General features: G+C 37.5%; 1 protein-coding gene across 2 annotated transcripts; it reads right to left on the bottom strand.

The window, feature by feature from the left end:
* Positions 1-213: 213 nt before the first annotated feature.
* Positions 214-12,670, bottom strand: MS3_00009252 (uncharacterized protein). 2 transcript variants are annotated; one of them, XM_051217595.1, is made up of 10 exons: positions 12,608-12,670; positions 10,519-10,583; positions 10,340-10,477; positions 9,988-10,304; positions 8,723-8,949; positions 7,241-7,645; positions 5,588-6,310; positions 3,166-3,377; positions 2,616-2,859; positions 214-864 (listed from the first exon to the last, which is right to left on the bottom strand). In XM_051217595.1, exons 3-10 carry the CDS (start codon positions 10,468-10,470, stop codon positions 514-516), a joined length of 2,610 nt encoding a protein of 869 aa, XP_051073946.1. In that variant the 5' UTR covers positions 10,471-10,477; positions 10,519-10,583; positions 12,608-12,670; the 3' UTR covers positions 214-513. The 2 variants fall into 2 exon arrangements, with proteins under 2 accessions (XP_051073946.1, XP_051073947.1); XM_051217596.1 differs by lacking the exon at positions 12,608-12,670 and having other exon boundaries at positions 9,988-10,477; positions 10,519-10,584.
* Between the last annotated feature and the right edge of the window lie 7,307 nt (positions 12,671-19,977).

Below are 19,977 nucleotides of genomic sequence, written 5' to 3'. Positions count from 1 at the left end.
GATTTCAAACTGGTCCATTCCAGTTAATTGTATTGATGTGATGTGGCTACTAGGTCACTTGTATATTTGTCTCAGAACAAACATCGGTTATTACTGACTGATCCAATTCTTCAAAGTTCCACAACTGACTATTAACACAATCCTCATGCTAATTCAACCCATCAAGCAGTTTTAATACACTATACACTGGTTAAAAATGAGTAGTTGAAACTATGTCTATCTAATATATATTTTGTGAAAGCGTATGTTCACCCTGACAATCTTTTGCTGCTTGTGAAACACTCAATTATATTCTGAACAACAGCAAAACTAATACAAGTAGAAACATGATAAATAAAAAACACACTTTGGATAGCACAAGTATCACATATTTTATAAGGTATTCATTTGAAGAAATCGTCGCAGCCAACCATGAAAAAAGTATGTTGAAACAATACATTAGAAAATCAAGCAAGTATAAAGAAATAGATCAAAGCAAACTCATGAATGTAAACAGTAAATATCGATTGAGCTTCATTTTTCATCTACATCGTCTAAAACCTCTGAAGTACGTTTACGAGAAGAACCTTTAAACACTGAACCAATTAAACCATGAGCGGTAGTTAACAAATTCACTGGTGTCGTCCCATCTGTAATTAATGTACTTTGTAGGCCCAAAGCGTTCAACATGCTCAGATTATGGTCTGATTCGGCTGTTGCCATTGCACGTAGTGTATCTGCACCTAATGCATTCACCATTGAAATGAAACGCGATTTCTCGATTTCTGTTTCGTCTTCCTTATACTTTAGAGCTAATTCATTCTTTTCCTTGATATAGGCGATCTCTGCAGCTCGAGCCAATTTGAGTCTTTCTAATTCTGCATTCTGAAAATATTGTTTAAATTCATAAAACAATACGATCAATGATTGAGATATCGGGATAGGGAAGATTAGATCTGACATCCATAAGTGGAAAACTTTCGAAGCACCAATGCGTCCTACAATCATTATTATCATACTGTAGGATTATTCACATGTGGTCTAATTGTAGAATACGGGGATATGTCTACTAATGGTAGAGGTCGCTTTAGACCGCTAACCATAAATCAACTTCGGTATTTCCAGTAATTTGAGTACATGAAATCCCAGAGATTACATTTGTAAAGAATATTGTTTGGAAAATTTAAGAAATCTTCAAAAACAATGAGGATATGATTACCCTATGAAATTTAACTGCCAGTTCAGCTTCCTTATGTTCTCAAACGTCGACAATAAAAACAAAACGTGACAGCAATTCTGCAAATACATTTTATGTCATTCCTTCTCTCCTCTCATTACATTCTACTACTATATTTCCTCATTTTATTATTGAGGTGTTTATCCGGCTACATTCCCAGTCTCTGTGTCGCACTGGATGTGTTGAAACACAACTCCGGTTTGCACGCTTAGAAAGCTTTTTTACAAACAGAATCACAAGTCAGAGCACGAAATTTAGTTACGCAAACTCATTGCTGCCGGATGACATTACTGAACATGTGCCTGACGTCATTTTTAAACCGGATTCAGACTCACCATACGATTGTCTAAAAACGTAGGTCATTCGTGTTACATCTCTCACCGACCACCAGACATTTGACGTGTTTATCTGGCTACATTCTTAGTCTCTATGTCGCACTTATTTGACAACAGATGTCTTAGAAATATTGCTGGCGTCTGCTGGGATCGCCGGGTAATTAATAGTCAGGTTAGACACAAGGTGTTAGGGAATGATGGTAAATCAGTTGATGAGGTTGTGAATCTTCATCGACTGAGATGGTTGGGCCACGTGTTACGTATGCCCAAATACCGATTACCACGACGTGCAATGCTAACCGTTGTTCGGGATGGTTGGAAGAAAGTTAGGGCGGCCAAACCAAAACGTGGCATCAGTGCTTGAAGTCACTAACTTCTAGTCTGAGCCATGTTGGTAGATGCAGACTACCTGGGTGGGGTCCGCGTGACTGTCGTAACCAATGGTTGGAGACTCTTGGTGATATGGCTCAGAATCGATCACAATGGCGTCGGTGTATACACTCTCTATCTTCCCTTAAACTAAGAGATTAAAATTGCTTCATATGTTTCTTTCTACGAACTAAATCTCTCTTCGTGTACTATATCCTTATTGCAATCTTTCTTTTATATATTACCACCTCTGTATTAACTACTTTTATGAATCCGGTGTCCATCTTGTTGTGTTAATGAAGTATGGCAACTTGGACCGATGCATATACGTGCCTGGTCCTACGTTGTAGCTGACTGACTGACTGACTATGTCGCACTGAATGTGTTGAAACACAATGACAAATTATGAATACTGAACAATAATTATTGTTTCAAAGTCTCTTCATCAGTTTATCACGTTGAGTTTCATTACAAGTGCATGTAACAAATCCATGTATAATGTTTATGAGCTGAAACTCGAACGAAATCAGTCTTTCACGATATATAATTCAATCTAACATCGAACAAGTTTTCATTACATCCACTTACTATCATGTCAGAAACTATAACAAGACTAACACAAATATTCTCACAAATTTGAGTCGCAATTGTAGATAGAGAAAACAAATTGAAAATGTAACTGCAAACATCCTCACCGTTTCAATAGATAAGGCTTCTGCTCGAAGTTTAGCTTCTTCCACTGCAGCTTGACTGGAAATACGATTCGCCTCAGCTCGACTTTCTGCTTCGGCCTTCGCTTGACTACTACTTTCTAGTGCAGCCAGTTGCACTCGGATTTCAAGCAAATTACGCCTGGCTTGTTCAGCAGCCGCTTCATCCTCAATTCTTTGACGCTCTAACCGACCTCTGGCTTCCTGTTCGAGTCTTTCCGCTTCGTGACTAAAATACAATACCACAGAATAAACTTCACTATCGAAAACTTCATTCCCGGTTCTCAGCATGACAATTAAATACCTTACCCCTAGTATTCATACTCGAAATGAAATTTTCAAAACAGACAAAGGTAATGCCCCATTACACATCAACTATACACTATAAACCGGGGAAAAGAAACAGTGGAAACACGTTATATTGTAAAGAAAACTTAACCGACTAACACTACTGACTTCATGCACACCTTTACGAGTATTGTACACATGACTAAACAGTTCAAAATATTTTCCAAAACGAATGCAGCTTGCTTACCGTGCAGCTGCCTCTTGCGAATTGGTCGTTATCTCAATGGCAAGTTGGACTGACTTCTGCAACGAATCCCGAGTTCGTTGATCCACTGGCTCCACAGACTGTACATCCACGCTTGTAATATGCAGGTTATTTTGAGGAAAAACTATTCGATCCCGAACCTTTCCAGCTTCATCCAATCCGAATACGGAGGCACGAATAATTCGTGATGAGTGCTAAATAAAAATATAGAAGAAACGAGTATGGTTCATGACAGTGTTTCCGCCTACATGGGGACTCATCAATCAGATCTAACCAAGTCCCGGCTAGTATTGAAGTTTCTCTTGAGGCTCGAAATCAGTAATCAACACTTACAGTACCAAAATCTAGTTCACAAAACCACCATACCTTTCTTTAAAAAATCTAACTGGCAGTAGAGGTATAAGGCTCCCCACCGAAACAAAACCCGTATGATTACACTAATTTCGTACTCAGACACTGGTGGTGTTTTAGCGTTAACGCACGAATTTTGAGCAACTTTTGCGGCTTACCACTAATTTCCTTAAACAAAACACTGAATGAACCATTTTCTATTCTCATAGAAAGTCCTGATCTTTAAGATGTCCTCAGCTGACAACCATCACTGTAGCTGTGACCTATCTACCGTCAATATACACCCATTAAAGTCAGAATAACATCGTGTTGACGAGTAACTACTTTGAACGATTCTCCAGAACTACGTCTCTCTTCAAATACAATTACTTGACCGATGCATATATGTGCTTGGTCCTACGTTGTAGCTGGGTGACTTACTGATTCAATCCTTATTCTTCATCACCAAAATTTATCTTACTGTAAACCAACCAGATCATTTTGATTAAGGAATCTTCTTACTACTCCATTCTATATTTGAGAAACAAGTATGGTGGTACACAATGTGAATATTGAAAATGGAAAGAATAATACGTCATTTAACAAACTTTCTGGGAATCACAATGACTCCTCTCTCCATAAAATTCTACACAGTTCATGTGACACATTTTGTTACAACTCGGTACACTTTCTAGGATGGAGATACAAAACAGTAGTCATTGACAAATAGAAGCTTTAACTCAACTACATAAATAACTGACCTATGTAATACTCATGGTCAACTTTAAGTTTCTTATTAAATGGTACAACACCACTACGTATGTTTATTTCGAATAAGAGATTGGATTTCAAGTAAATTTTACTGGCTCTCAGACTTGTCCTTACTAGTCTGCATTGAACCATGGTATTTTGAGCATTTTGGAACGAAGATTCTTCAACTCAAGCATCACACATTCAAAAATAGATGCTGAAATTCTAACCGTAAGTAGCTAATTCAACATGAAGATATGACACTCACCAACTACATCACAAAGCACAAATCGCTGACACATTGAATAATGAATTTTGATATGGTCCTTAAGTACCGCATGCATTATGCAAAAGTGCAAATCTACAGCAAAATGATCTGGTCTGGTTGTATCACTTTAAGAGTGAAGATTATGACTCCAGAAGGTGAAAGAAACAAGTTACCTTAAATTGTCCAACCAAGGTTCTTTTCAAATCATTGCAAATTTACAGTAACAGAGCCAGGTGAGCAATTCTGATGACATTGTGCACACTCATTGATTGAATTGCTTTGTTATAGGTAATGCATGTTCACTGAATACATTGCTGTGCTATGCTGGTTAAAATAGGAGCACAATTGTATAACTAGGTACTGACGTCCAAGTACAAATGCACTGAACAAATGCTATTAGTCGGTGAAGAATTTAAACGACATCGCTCTATATCGGTATCAGTATCAGTACCACACATTCTATCATACTTTAACTTTCCATAGATTCTGAACAACAAACTATTCTAGATTTTCACTCAACCATTCTACTTGTCTTTCTTTCAGTTTCCTACTACACTTGGTATTACTATCTTTCCTCCAACTACTTGTTACTCGTTTATTTATTCTCACTGTGTGTATGTATTCGATAGTAATTGAATAGATATTCATTCGTACTACATTGTACGTTGTTGCTGTCCATCTTCCCACCTCCGAAAAACTCAGTCAAGTTTCTAAGATATGTTTACTAAACGTTTCTGAATAGCTCTCGTCCGCGACAACATGCTAACAAAGGGTGTAAAGCATATATGTTGTTGCATGAAGTTTGGTCATATCACTCTCTTATCACTAAGAGTCACAATCACACTACAACTTAACACCACAAATCAATCCTTCATTTAGATATCGCAGTAACTAATAATGTCTCTAACAAAACGTATACAGTTGCTACGAGAATTTCGTGAGAAGGCACCTAAACGATTGACGATTAATTGAGGCTTCATCCACCTGCATAAATTTGCAATATGATCAGTGTACTGATCTAATAAAATCACTAGACTGTAAAATGATAAACCTTACCTTATGAAAATCATCGAATTGGACAGATGCAACAGTGCCACGAACACGAGATGCAATAGCTTTACAAGCATCTCCAACAAAATCAGGTACTGAAAATAACTTAGCAGCATCGGCTGCACTGCATGATGGAGAGACATCGAACACCCAATTGTACGATAGTTGCAAAGACAAGCGAGCATGGTCCGCAGTTTCAACAATTACAACATCGGTACAAAAATCTGGACCTAACAGTAAACATAGACTTTTAATCACATTCGGTTTCTTCGGTTTCCCACCACTCAGGCTCAAACGAGTAAATTGTTCATCCGGTCCTAACATAGCTAAATTTGGTCCAAACTCGACTCTTGCCCTTTTATTTTTATAGTCATAAATTTGAACTGCAGCATTGTGTGGAACACGGAAAGTAACTACACGAGTTGGGTCAAGACGGTTAACTGAATCTGGAGAAGATCGAACTCCGCGGTCAGCAAATGGGTCAATATTACTTTCCAGCAACTGAACAACCTCGGGTGGGAGTTTCTTCTCCCATAATTCTTCATCTTGATTTAACATATAAGCTTCACCAATAACAGCACGAACTTGTCCTGTTTGCATATTACGAACATAGATCCCTTCATTACAATCGAGAGGAATTACATTACGACGGTTTATCACATCCACTTCAACAGGAGGTATGTATTCGATGGGTCCACGTAACATCCACCGATCACCAGGACGGCGTATCTAAAACCAGTGAGGTGTTAAATAAAATCAAAACACTAAGTATGGTAGTATTCAACTTAGCAGGGTAAACATCTCTACCAAATAATAAATATTTCTTTAATAAATTAGCGCTCACTGAAGAGAGGAAACAATCATAACGAACGGGAAAATAATAAGTGGATTGATTCGAACTGGATCAGCAAAATAAACACAACAATAACATCTTGAAAAGGCGAGTTCGACTTAATTTCATGAATATTAAAACACCGAAATGGCAGGACTAACATGTTGAATCTCCGCCATTCGTAAATATTCGATCACCAGACGAGCTCGAGAACTCCGTATGCTAAAGTTACTTGTCTTCGCATATTGCGTTCCATAAACTACATCGCGAAGCCAAACAATATACTAATAATAAGGAATTTTACTAATCAAGTCTCATACTACTGGAAATCTAAGTTCCATGTGACTTAATAATCAAGTACAAGTTCATATACTCAGACTTGAGTCACATTGTTTTGTAAAAATGCTTATTAAGCTACTTGGCTGGTGGAATTCCAACTCAAATTCGAACAATCAAATCTTTCTACATATGAGGCACAACTCTACATAGTAACATACGCACACGTTACCTTAATTATTAGCACTATGCTCTTATATGAATTGTCCTTTCTCCTAGTCAGCCCTAGCATCGATTGAGTCAACAAATTACGTAGGAGATATGCAACCAATTTATCAACACCAAGAACCGCAATCCAGTAAAGTGAACAGACTATAGTTTCACTGACACGCAACACATGCAAAGTCAACATCCAATTCCTCATTAACTATTCAAAACAACAAACCAAAAATTCAAATTGGTGTTTAAACTTTTCTAGACTTATGACCATTTTAAGTGAGGTAAATATTAGAACAAATAGACCTGGTTGACAATACAAATTAGAAACTTACACATTTCTGCTTTACAGAGTCCCCCTCAGATATAGCGTCCCCACATATATCGTCAACAAACTGTTCTTTAGCTCGAAGAATAAGGCCTTCGTCGTTCTGCAAAATATAAGCATCTTGAACTCCTGTTTCCAAATACTCTCCTGGTCTCAGAAAGAATGACTTCTCACCACGTACTAATAATTTTCTCCCTAACTGAGGAACACCGTTCTCATCCCAAGGGTTGACTACCACACAAAACTGATGGACACGTAGGATTGTAACATCAACCTCTTTCACAAACTCCTCAAGTGCGCTGCAAATGTGATACTCCGCATCTTCATGTGTAATTAACCACTCTTCACCAGCTTTGCGATATTTCCCGAACTTGTCACAATGAGACTTAACAGCTTTGACACATATCGCTCGCTGAAAATGAATAATAACGTTGACTAAATAAAATATTCAATTGTCAAACCGATACATAATTTTAGAAGCATTATAACTGTCCGTACAGTCTTGGCCCCACGTTGTCGAACAAAGGCATGCACAGACCTATATATCATTCAGTCAAATACACAATACATTACCTATGTAACATACGGGGTGTCAACAAACAAAACACCAATTCTAATTTAAAGGCCTTCACGTCGGGTATCTTTACTTGAAAGTACGTTTGAAAGTTGAGACCATTGTTTAGTCATTGTTTTTATACAAACTTTGATAATCTTTGTCTACTTTTTGAGGAACACCGACGAACAGTAACTGTTCTACAACGTCAAATAAAAGCCTGTGCATGATTGAAGAGATGGCAGACTTCGTACGACTTAAGCTTTGATTTTCAAACCACTATCTTTTCCATTCCGTTTGGTTTGCGTGAAGTCATTACCATAACCTTCTAACGCGAAGCGCACGAAATCCGATACATGTAAATAATTATAGAATGTATATCTGCAAATACATTATGTCGATAGCTTTTAGATTTCTGTAATACGTTTTATAAGTTGGTTAAACAGAGGAACAGATTCATCACCGTTTTGCATCGGTTTAAAAACAATAACAGTGTTTGGTAACGCCTAGTAACAGAATCCAGAATGCACATTCCTTCTCATTTGGGACTCATCAGATTTAAAACGCTCGTGACTTAGTTCCAATATAAAGCCAATCTGGTCAGGAGGCATATATGCTAGAGAGACTGATCTATTGCAGTCCTGAACACCAACAACGGGACAACTCAAACTCGGACAAATAGAAAAGAATAACATGATGTCATACTCATCACAAAAGTCAGTAATATATAATAATAAGCAAAGAATATCTCATTCTGTGGACAGTAGTTTCATAAACAAATATACAGAAATTTACTCTTCTGACCAGTAATCACGTCTACACAGGTTTACACCGACTAATTTTAGTCTCATTACCACAACTTGGTGAAGTATACAACCAGAATATGAGCAATCAGAAAATAGCTAGTTACAAAAGGTTACCTAATAGTTCACGTACTCTGTCTGTTAGTGTAATCGCTTTGCGTTCGTCGACAATTTGCTCACAGACACCAGGGAGGTATGCACCTGGTGTCGTCACTAACCATCGTTCACCGTAAACACGAGGAACACCACCTCGATCGACGCAGTCTTTCGTGGCCTCCATTACAAGAGCAGAGTTGACAAGAATTACTTTGGCTTGCTCGCATTTTATGATTTCAACCTCTTTTCTAGGGTAATAGGTACCTACAGAGGAAAACAAAAGAAATCCACATACAAGTTATACCAACTACATGAATAAAACAAGTTTATTTAAATATTTAAATGGAGTCAGTTTGTTTTCTTTCACTTACATATGGTCAAAACATATATAAAAACACGAACTTTGATAGCAGCAATTTTAAAAGTCATATGGAAGCATGTACAACTCCTAATTTATAGCACCTCAACTAAGTTCGATACACCGTCTTAACAAGTTCAAATAAAAACAGACACAAAGGCAACTAAACTAATTGTAAGCAGGATCTAGCTACTGTCGACAGTTATCAAGAATTTGTGATGCGACTTGTCCACCTCAGAGAATCCACTGTCTGGTAATCAAAGACCGATAACTGTACCAAAGTAATACTTCCCAAGATTTAGTGTATTCTAGAAAAGTTGAGTTGGTGATTGACAGATGGTTAATCTAGTCATCACATTTAATAACCACGAGTTCCCGAACCCACAATAAATTACCAGGCAATTCAGGTTTCTTCTGGTCTACAGAAAGTGAATCTTTTCACTAGACACATGCCACCTAACTTCGACGAGCAAAAGTGAGTAGAGTCTGGAAAAAGCTGTACACCAGCGCTCCTGTACACAATTAAATTTATCTTGTATGTAGGATGAGTAATTAGCTTAACATAAGACTGTACTATGACACCTTTTGATCCGAATATCTATGCGTCAATATAATGTAGTCACAGTATGTGTGGAATATACTTACTACAAAGGCGAAACGTTTAACAATTCTACATACAGAACAAACAGCTAGGGATCAAAACAATTCGAAACCCTATAACAATCAATGTGACTGAAACACTCAGTTACTCAATCAGTAATTAAGACAAGCAGATTTTTCAAGAGTTCAAAACCGTTCGTCATACTTTCTCGTTGTGTCAAATATTTTAAACAGCCGAAACTTGCTTCTGGCAGTTTTCACATCCGCGACCATGGTAATAATATCTAGGTCGAATAAATTGTTTCCAAACCAACCACTGATCAACCGGGAAATAAAATACTTACCAGGTCCTTCAAACAACCATTCCTCTCCAGCTATTCGATTAACGTTTCCATCTTCGAAATCCGAAACGGCTCGTAATCTGAGTGCCGAGTTTGGCAGAACAACAGGTAGAGGCCTAACGATATCCTTTAAAGCTTCACCTGGATACAATGGGAAAGGGTCTTGGGCGAAACGGTACTCCTCGTCACCCATTCGAACTTTAACCTGTCCATATTTATCGACTACTGGAACACCATCTTTGTCTGTTATAACAGGGTTTCGAATCACACAGTACATCATCGTCGGGACGACAGTTAGTTCCTCAGGTCCGAGAACAATCCTAAGAAATGATAGGTCGATAGTAAGCGAACTCACTTTTCATCCTGTTGGCAAACATATGTTTTAGGTCCAACAACAAGTGAGGTGACATGAGTATTCAAGTTTAGCACATGAATATAATGCCTCGGACTGATTGAAATAATCGGTGAGTCTGGATTAGACTTCATCTTGAACCTTCAAATATTTTAGTTAGGGGCATAATGCTAATTACTTACCACTAAATTTGTGGAGTAGTTTTTGCTGTGAAAAGGCAGAACTCTATGTTGAGTATCACGACCTTCTATGTAGCAAGAAAATAAAAACAGAAAATCTGACTAATAGTGTAGAAACATTGAGAACTTTGGCCAATGCTTTGACTTAATTTTTCATCAACATATTTCACTATGGACAATCTGTACCTAAGTGTTTTACAAAATCATAATCCATTCGTCAGGAAAACCCGGTATTCTACTATGTCGGAAAACAAAAAGTAAGTCTGACACCACAATCTAGACCAGAAGGGAAACTGAAATTTGGGTTAACTAGGTTCGGGTGCGTTATGAACAACAACACCAACAAACTTACCTTAGTTTTTATGTATGTGGTGATTCACTTTACTTGAGATCTGTGTAACGTTCGTAGCACAGACAACTACAGATTTCCTCAATATAGCATAGAACAGGCTACCATATGTAAGACCAAGCCGAAAAAATTAAGATGGAGCCAAACCAACACGCGGGAGCAGTTTATGAGCAACTGATAGTTTAACTAAACCACATAAATAGGTGTAGACTGTCTGTTTGGGGTCCGTTTGATTATCATAATCAATGGTTAAGCTTTGGTGGATATGGCTCAGAATCGCTCGCGGTCGCACAGGTGCATTTACTTCTCGTCTTCCTTTAGAACCTTAATCCTGAAATCTCATGACACTTCGTTCATATACTTAATATTTTCTACCGCCATTACTGCTACTACTACAACTACTGATACTGTTACTACTTCAATTACTCTCCGATATCTTGATAATTTTCCTTCACTGTGCTAATGTCGTATAGCGACTCGAACCGATGCACGCGTTTCAGGTCCCATGTTGCAAATGAGTGACTTAGTATTTCATTCCTTTTAATATATGTTAAATGAATGAGCCAGTGGGCTTACAGATGGATAGAGAACGAATAATATCCTAAGAACTTTATTTTTTTGGTCGATCACGTACAAAGACTCAGAATGGTCAATCCACAACTTTAAATCCTCATGACACAGCCTTAACAACAAAATTCAATAAAGTCTCATCGTCCGACTAAAAATGAAAGACATCTGAAAACTGGCATACAAAACATACATAGTGAAACATTCGGTCAATATACTGTCTGGTTTAAACTATGAATTCATGTACTGGTTTATCCTTTGCGGAACCTCATATAGCTGACTGTGTGAAGGTCAAAACAAAAAACCTTACAAACACAAATTCTCAGATCTTTGTTACTCCATTCAGGAAGTTTCCATATACTGATAGATTACTGTTCAGACTAACTACTTAACATTGCGAAGCAACAATCAACCACTTGCATCGTTAGTAAACAGAGAATGTTATGAATGTTATTTATTAAAGATCAGATGATACCGCTCCATGATCGAAATCGGTAAGCTAGGCACTAAGATGTGTTTCGAATCTGAGAAATACGGGACAAATGATTTCTTATTTATATTAGGTCTGTATACAGATCCACAACACACGTCTCTTCCATGCACGTCTATATCGATAAATATAGTTAAGTCGGTAATCAGGAACTTAGGCAAAATGAGTGCGATTTTCAGGAAACTGGATATACTTTAGCTTTCGTGTTCTACATATTTGCTGACAGTTCAATAGACGAAAAGTTAAAGAATTAAAAAGTCAGTGATTATCAGTGAGGGAAATTATTAGAGCAACAGTGGGAATCGCTTAAGATTTTCAGATGATAAGTCAATCTAAATGGCATTTTTGTGTCTTATAACTCAATAACAACAACTGCAAACACAACTTCCCTCAATTCTACCATACATAAGTGAAAAACACTATTATTCTTAGCAGTTGCTACTAGCCTCTAAGAATAATAGGGGGTCTAACCGCAGACAACACACTACAGTTGTGTAGTGAGCAACTCGAGTTGCTCACCGATCGATCGATCAGTTGGTTGGAAGTGCAGTTGGAGTAAATCTCCCGATAAGATCCGTGTATATTCCCAGCTCAATTAGCTGCTAACTAACTGCAACTGCCCAATGAAAGGTAGTGATACAACAAATCAGTCAATAATTTCAAATCAAATATGACTCCTGTCTTACCGCGTTGCTACAGCTGTCATGATCAAATTATCGCGTGAGTCGCACGAGATGATTTCAGTTAAGACCTTGACGTACGTGCAAAAAAACAAGCGAGAAAATATGTTTGAAAATAGACTACATGTATTTTCTCTAACTATGAAGACATAATGCACCTTACATGGTGTGTTTTTCTGTCCAGAGGTACACACATACAGAATTTCACATCGTTTCATCAACTCTTCAGTCTTCAGTAATAAGGATAGTAGGTTGGTGAATTTGTGTTAATCCTGACAAACTGCCTTCCAGTGAAGGTCCAGTTTCTCCTTGAAAACTTTTACTGGTGAGGTTGATACTACTTATTCGGGTAAAGCGTTTAAGTCAGTGACTACTCGATGAGAAAAACGAGACCCCACTTTATTGGTTCGCCTTTTGTGGACCTTCTTGTTATGACCTTGAAGACTATTAGTGCTGGAGTTAGCAAAAAGATAGGACATATTAACACCCAAGGCATAATTAAATATACAAAATGCTAGTATAAAGTCACCTCGCATCCTACGATGCGACAAGGTGAAAAGGTTTAGGCATTTTAGGAGCTTATCGTAAGGAAGTTTAGAAAAACCCTTCACTTATTTTATTCCCACAAGCTAAACACGCTCAACTAAGTTAGTATGTTATATCAAACATAGGCCAGCTGCTTGGATACGGTACTCTAAATGTGGTCTTAAATAGGTGTGATATAAAATTCGAAACAAATCCTCGTCGAAGCATTTGAATGTTCGGTGAAGTGACATAACGCACAAAAACCTTCTGCAGCAGCTGCTTTGAGATGCTTAGTTGTTTTCAAGTCATGAATTATCATTAATTCTAAGTCCTTATGTTCTTGAATGCGTGGAACAGTTGTACCATCAACAGTATACTGGTAACTAATACCGTATCCGATGTGCATGAGAACACTTCCTAGAATTAACTTCCAAGCCCAACCCCAAGCCCATCTAACTAATTTATCTAAGTCAGCTTGGAGACCAAAATGATCAGCCTCTCTTCTTATTGTTTTTCAGATTTTTACATCTTTAAATAATAATGTCCACGACATAAGCAAGAGAGGTAATCCATTTTCGTAGAGAAGGAAAAGTAGAGGGCTTAAGATGATGCCTTTGGATACATTCCTTTTGGACAGCTTCGATTTGGATAATGTTCCATGGACCTTCACTCTCTGTCTGCGATCACATGAGAATTTTCCTATTCATTCCTGTACAGCGTCTGTTATTCAGAAGCTCCAGAGCTTCTGCATAAGACTTAAGTTTGAAACCTTGTCAAATGCCCTGCTAAAATCTATATCACTATTGGTTAGATCAGGAAAACTCCTCGTAAAAGCCGAGAAAAGCTCTGAAAACACTGAGAGGCATATTATACAATCAGCGCTCACTAGAAGATCTGCCAGAAACATCAAGAAAGTGAAAACTCAAATGTGGAGCTTCTGATTGGCTGATTACTATACTGCTACCATGTTTAGTAGCATTCCAGAATCTTCGGGAAACCCAACGACATCCAAAATACTATGAAAAGCCCTATATTTTGTGTACTAAAACGAACCTTTGGAGTGAAGTGCTCCTCGCATATTTTGTGCCTTTTCTCTTGTGTTCAGGTCGCTGTGTAGTTCTAGCTTGGGGGTTACTAGGAGAGCTTAGGAACCGAATATAGAGTTCAATCAGCAAACTTATCAGTGGCGACCGGAAAACTTCAGTGAATATTTCTTTGGAGCAACTAGAAACTTATATGGAGCATCAAGAGAAGAGCTTTGAACAGTCTAAAATCAGGATCATGGAAACCATTATGCAGAATTTGTCCCTGTCCCAGCAAATCATTGCTTCTGGTGAATCACAAGTACCCCATACTGATCCAGTCATTAATGCCATCCATGAATTTAGTTTTGATGGTGTAGCAGGTGTAACGTTTTTTCTTGGTCTGAGAAATATTAAGATTTGTTCTATATTTGTCACTATAGACTGTATGACGCCTCAAAAGTCAGAATACTTCTAAGAAAACCGGACGTTATAGTACCTTTATTCTCCCGAAGAACTCACGAGACTTTATTTTGGATGGAACAATTAAAACCCTGTCACAAATCTTCGGAGAACAGTCATCCCTATTTTATATCCGTTACCAATGCTTGGAGATAACGAAAAAACCAGATGATTTGGTGAAACATGCAGGAATTGTGAATCAAGAATGTGAGAGGTTCATGTTGTCTTCCATGAATGAAGACCGGTTTGTCTGTAGCCTGCTTTCACCCGAAGATGCTGACATCCGAACAAGAATCCAACATGACCCTGCAGGAAGCAACTACCGAATGACAAAGGTTAGTGATTTTGAAGCATGATACCTCGATGGTAGAGAACGGTAACCGGTTCCTTCACGTCAGTGCAGACAAGAGAAACGTTTTACAAGGTTTCAGCATGCTAAATTATCGTAATGACAGCGACAAACCATCATCCCTATGCTGATTATGTGGTCGTTGGCATTTCAAAAGGTTTTCTCTGTTTAAGAATCACTGTTGTACTACGTGTTCCAGAAAAGGGCACAAAGAAGGTCATTATGAAACCCGAAAACGCCGTCAACCAGAAATGTATTCTAAAAGATTCAAGTCACAAACAGCTAAAGTGACGGTAGCTCTACACAGAGCCGGCTCTCATAACTACAAAGTCTTGTGAGTTTCTCAATGTTTTATTTGTCTTACCCTGACATTTTTTTTCTACAATTTTATACCCTCTCATATCTTTTGATTTGTTATAAGTCCTTACTTCTTTAAACCATTAGTTATTTTCATAGCAGTGTGATATACTATATGGACATCTAACCCATAAAACAGACTTTTCAACTATCTGATTTGCTTGTAACATGGACCTAGTAGAGACAGTGTATTCCAACCATGGGCTTTGATTAAAGCAGTATTCATACTTACCACAAACGTAAGAGAGCCTAACATCACAAAAGGAGGGAGGGTGGCGTTACTGACTAGCAAACATGATGGTGGGGAGATAAATTCAATCCACCCATGTCTGTAGGGCAGAACATTTTGTTTAATTACGGCTCCTTATGGTTTAGTGGGATGTCACGAACTTATGGTATTGATGCTGATTTATCACGCAAAATACCTCATTAAATCGTGTTACGAACGTTGAATTGGTTTCACTTCCTACCCAGTAATCCTATTACAAGCAAACTAGACAATTCGCGAATATACGAAGCCTACTCATGACCCTATAATACCTGAAAAAAATAATAATACAAAAAAACGAAAGGGGCTCTAATAGCTTCGATAATAAAAGGAAGATAGCCAATTGTATATCACCATACTGTTTCTAGCACTATATTTTATTTTATAACCACACATAATCCCATACTCTCAGCTCCTTTCCGAATCGCCTCCATTTGTCAGTTGTATGTCCACTCACACCTTGTTAACACTTATTTTCTTTAACCTATTAAAATGCTCTCTCTTAACAAATACCTTAATAAAAGAAAATTAGACTGAGTAATCATACCCTAAACATTTCTTCATGAATATTGGCTACTCTGCCTCTCGTTCTTTCTTTTACTTGCTCCCTCTTTCAGCCCCCTTGTGATATGGAACGAAAGATTTCATCCTGCACTATCCTCAAAGCCTTAGACATTCCAAAGGGACATAAGGTTGCGACATTTAGAAGCTTCCACCTTCAATGGACCTATCCTTGACCATCAGTTGCACATTTGCAACGCAACTTTCGTGAAGCGCGCCAACTGTAGTACTGATTAAAACCATCTACATTCATATCTTATAAATTATCAACCCAGCTATGTAATTTACTACAGTGGATATTGTATCATTTGTATCAATTTGATCTTGCCTGTAAACTGGCATGCCTCATGTATCAAACTGTTATTTGAGAATAAATTGTTATTATTATTAAATGTTTTTCAAGTCGGAAGTAACACGTACGCAAAAGATAGTCTCACAAGAAAAACAAGAAACTGCAGTTACTAGGGACTCATCTACGCTGAAAACGAACTTAGCGTTCTAAATTGAAAGGGAGAAAACATATTTATTGGATACAACGAAGTACATGAAGATCCTAAACTTATTACGGGACCATTTGGTGAACACTTTTATGCTTCATTAACAAACGTAATACCATGAAGGAATCAGAGCTCATCAATATACCTTCATGTGATAACACTAATGCAGATTCCAATGAACGGAATATTCTTAAGATAATTAGCACACTGAAGTACTCCTACACTGAATGGTTAGTTAATGTTCCATTTAGCATGCTACAAAGTAAAAACAACTAACTGTGCCAAATTTCTTAAACTATTTTCTGTACCGCTTTCAACAGAGTGATGCTCTTCTACCCAGAAAACAACACATATTCCCAAAGTAAATTCAAGGCCTGCATTACCGGACCGTAAACATGACCTCAGAAGAGTCTGGAGTGATGGCAAAATTATTGAAAGTGACGTTGAGTCAACAACTACTTAGCAACAATTTCATTCTAATTTTTCGGCATGTGGTTCTGAGGTTCAGTTCATGTGATACAGTTCCGGTAGACTACCTAAAGGATACAACAGTAAAGTAAGACAACAGACTCCTTGTATCAGTGCTATTCTTGGACGTTTAGAAAGAAAAGTTACACACCAGAGGCTTTTCGTTAACCTAAAACCGCTCGAAATCGTCTACACACTATATTTGTGATTTGCTCCATTCCTAAACAAATATAAAGCATGTTTGAATGTGACTACTCTCTCTCATCATATAAACCAATAGCTAGTGAAGGTATTCAGTTAAATTTTGTATTTTCCCATCTTTTTCAGCACTTTTGTGATAAATCGCTGAAATACATTTGTCTAACGCTCTAATTAATACCTTCGATATTTCAGAAGGATTTATAGCTGTTTTTACTAGAAGCCTGATAGATTTCCTGCCTGGGAATACTGTCAAGAATTACGAAATAATACAATATAGTTAACGCTTTTAAGTGAGGAAATACGCATTTACCGCATTTTACACGTTTTAAACAGTCCTCTGCCTTGAATAAATTATACCGGAACGTTTATTTCTAACAACTCGTTTATCGAACTCGTTAATTATTCATTGTGACAGTTTTGTTCTTGTAGCGTGGGGTTGAGTCGCGGTTGACTATGAACACCGCTACCAAGAAACACGTGCCAAGTAAATCAGAAGGCGAAGGTTGGACGTAACCAAATAAATCCATAAAATCTCCGAGAAGCCAAATACCAGAAGGCAATTAATGCACCAAATCGAGATATATATTTGCTGGCGATCTCATGGTATCGAAAGGATACCGAGATCGTGCCAGGATACAAGCTTGGTTACAGAACGTAACCGAATTCGCGCGAAGTTACAATCAAAGTGTGTGTATATGGATGGAAGCACAAAATAGCTGTCATTAGCACAGTCAAACAAAAGCATATTAAAACAAGCACTGGTACAGTTGGTTATAATAATAATTGTTTTTATTAAACCAGTCGTGTTCTCGTGATAAACATGAGTCACTACATTTTAATACTCCTCAATAAATGTAAATTATTTAAAATTGCCGTCTAAGCCAATGGAAGACAAGTTGAGGTTCATGAAATTAAAGCTGAATAACTGTTACAAGGGATTAACAGCATAGCATATCCACAAGTTATCTGCTTAGAATAATTGACCGAGCGCTAGAGATTTGCCTGGTGAGATTAATGGGGTAAGCATTAATACTAAATACCGGTAAAACTATTAAGTCCGGAAATTTATTTAATTGAAGCGATAAATAAATTCCCGAAATAAATAGTTTTGTGAGTCTTCCACATTTATTTCTGACCTCATTATTTTTAATGGACACATCTAACTGAACGCGCTTGGTCACACATCCGCGCCATTAGCCAGCTTTGATTAAGCGCTTCTCGATACATCGATAGCCTTTCAAATATATCTCCGGACTCTTCACTTCTGACTTCCGATTTCAATGTCTTGACATACTTTCATTATAAATATGTTACAAGTAGAGGCGTTGTCATCTTCCGAATACCTGTATGATCTTCAATGATGAGACCGACATGATCTGGTAGACCAAGTTATAAACTGTGAGTCCGTTCCTTTACAGAACATTATATATCATTTCTAAGTTTTATTTTTATATATCATGATATTGGTCTCAGATTTTCGGATTTTTTCTCTCTAGATCACGAGAGACAGATAAACTTGATTGGTGCCAGTACCACAATAACTGTGGTGAATCTTCGCAAAATTTCGGGAAAACGTGCAATGTTGGAAAGTGTAAAGCGGAACCTATTGCTGGTAGTGTGAAGTAATCTTTGTCAGTGACATCAAGAGTTTGGGAAAGCATAATTTAGAATAAGCTCCTTTTAATAGGCTTTGAGATTAAATTGCAAAGCGTTTTTATACAGTTTGACCTTCTCCATAATTCAGAGATTTTCAAGTGACTCCAAGGGGATTAATGCATTTGTCTCTTCAGGTTCTTTTAGTATTATGACTCAGACTTCTCAGTGGTTTTCACCAAGAATCTGTAGGTCAACTAATTGAGAATGGTTTCAGCTGCGTTACACGGTTCCCTATGATCAGTAGAAAAGTTGCTTTGGGAGAATATGCCGGTTATTCTGTGGCTGAAAATATTAGGTTCAGACTGTTTGCTAGTTATTTTTTAGTGAGTAGGCACTCTATATTCAGCTAAGAGGTGTAAATAATGGTAGTCATAGCAACCCACTTCAGTAATGAATGAACATTCAGTATATGGATAGGGTGCAGGATCGACTACACTTCCCAAAGCATGGTCATAATAAGTGTCAGCTTGGAAAAATACCCAAATATCAACGACAAATGATGAGTTATGAGGTTGTTTCTTACATGTGACTAAGTTTAGAAGGGACAAACAACTTAGTGGTAATTGGTACTCAAATGTATAGTATGGACCTAATGAATTAAATGCATTTGATGGACGTTCAGAAACCCAGAAAAGTCGGTAAACGTGTCTGCAATGTTGCAGATTTTTCAATTTCACAACTGATTGCCGTTTTTTCTGTCACTTTAGACTGGAGAGATTATATGGCGTAGTCATAAGTCAGAAAAGTTAATATGGACGCTTTTTAAGGACTGAAAAGTTTTCGGAAAACTTTCGGTCCTTGAGCGGTAAAACACCTTTGAATAGGCGTCTATAGAATGAACTTGATAAAATACTGTAGTCACCTTATAAACGTGTACCCTAATCTTTGAGCAAAACTTAGAAGAAAGGTAAAAGGGCAATTATGTGGATGAAGTAACAGTCCTTTACGTTTCCATTCGATTAAGTGGAATCTGTGCAGATTCTGTGTGTTTAAGACAACAATTCATACAT

The sequence above is a fragment of the Schistosoma haematobium genome, chromosome 1, assembly GCF_000699445.3.
Source record: "Schistosoma haematobium chromosome 1, whole genome shotgun sequence".
NCBI classification, from domain to species: Eukaryota; Metazoa; Platyhelminthes; class Trematoda; order Strigeidida; family Schistosomatidae; genus Schistosoma; species Schistosoma haematobium.
This window is presented reverse-complemented; position numbering and strand designations above follow the sequence as displayed.

What these genes read in the sequence shown, in the direction of transcription:
- MS3_00009252 (XM_051217595.1), bottom strand. Translation starts at nt 10,470, where the DNA reads ATGAAGTCTAATCCAGACTCACCGATTATTTCAATCAGTCCGAGGCAT. An exon ending in TCGCAAGAGGCAGCTGCACG is followed by an intron (nt 2,860 to 3,165) that starts GTAAGCAAGCTG and finishes ATTGTATTTTAG; the next exon opens with TCACGAAGCGGAAAGACTCG. An exon ending in AAGCCTTATCTATTGAAACG is followed by an intron (nt 865 to 2,615) that starts GTGAGGATGTTT and finishes CAATATTTTCAG; the next exon opens with AATGCAGAATTAGAAAGACT.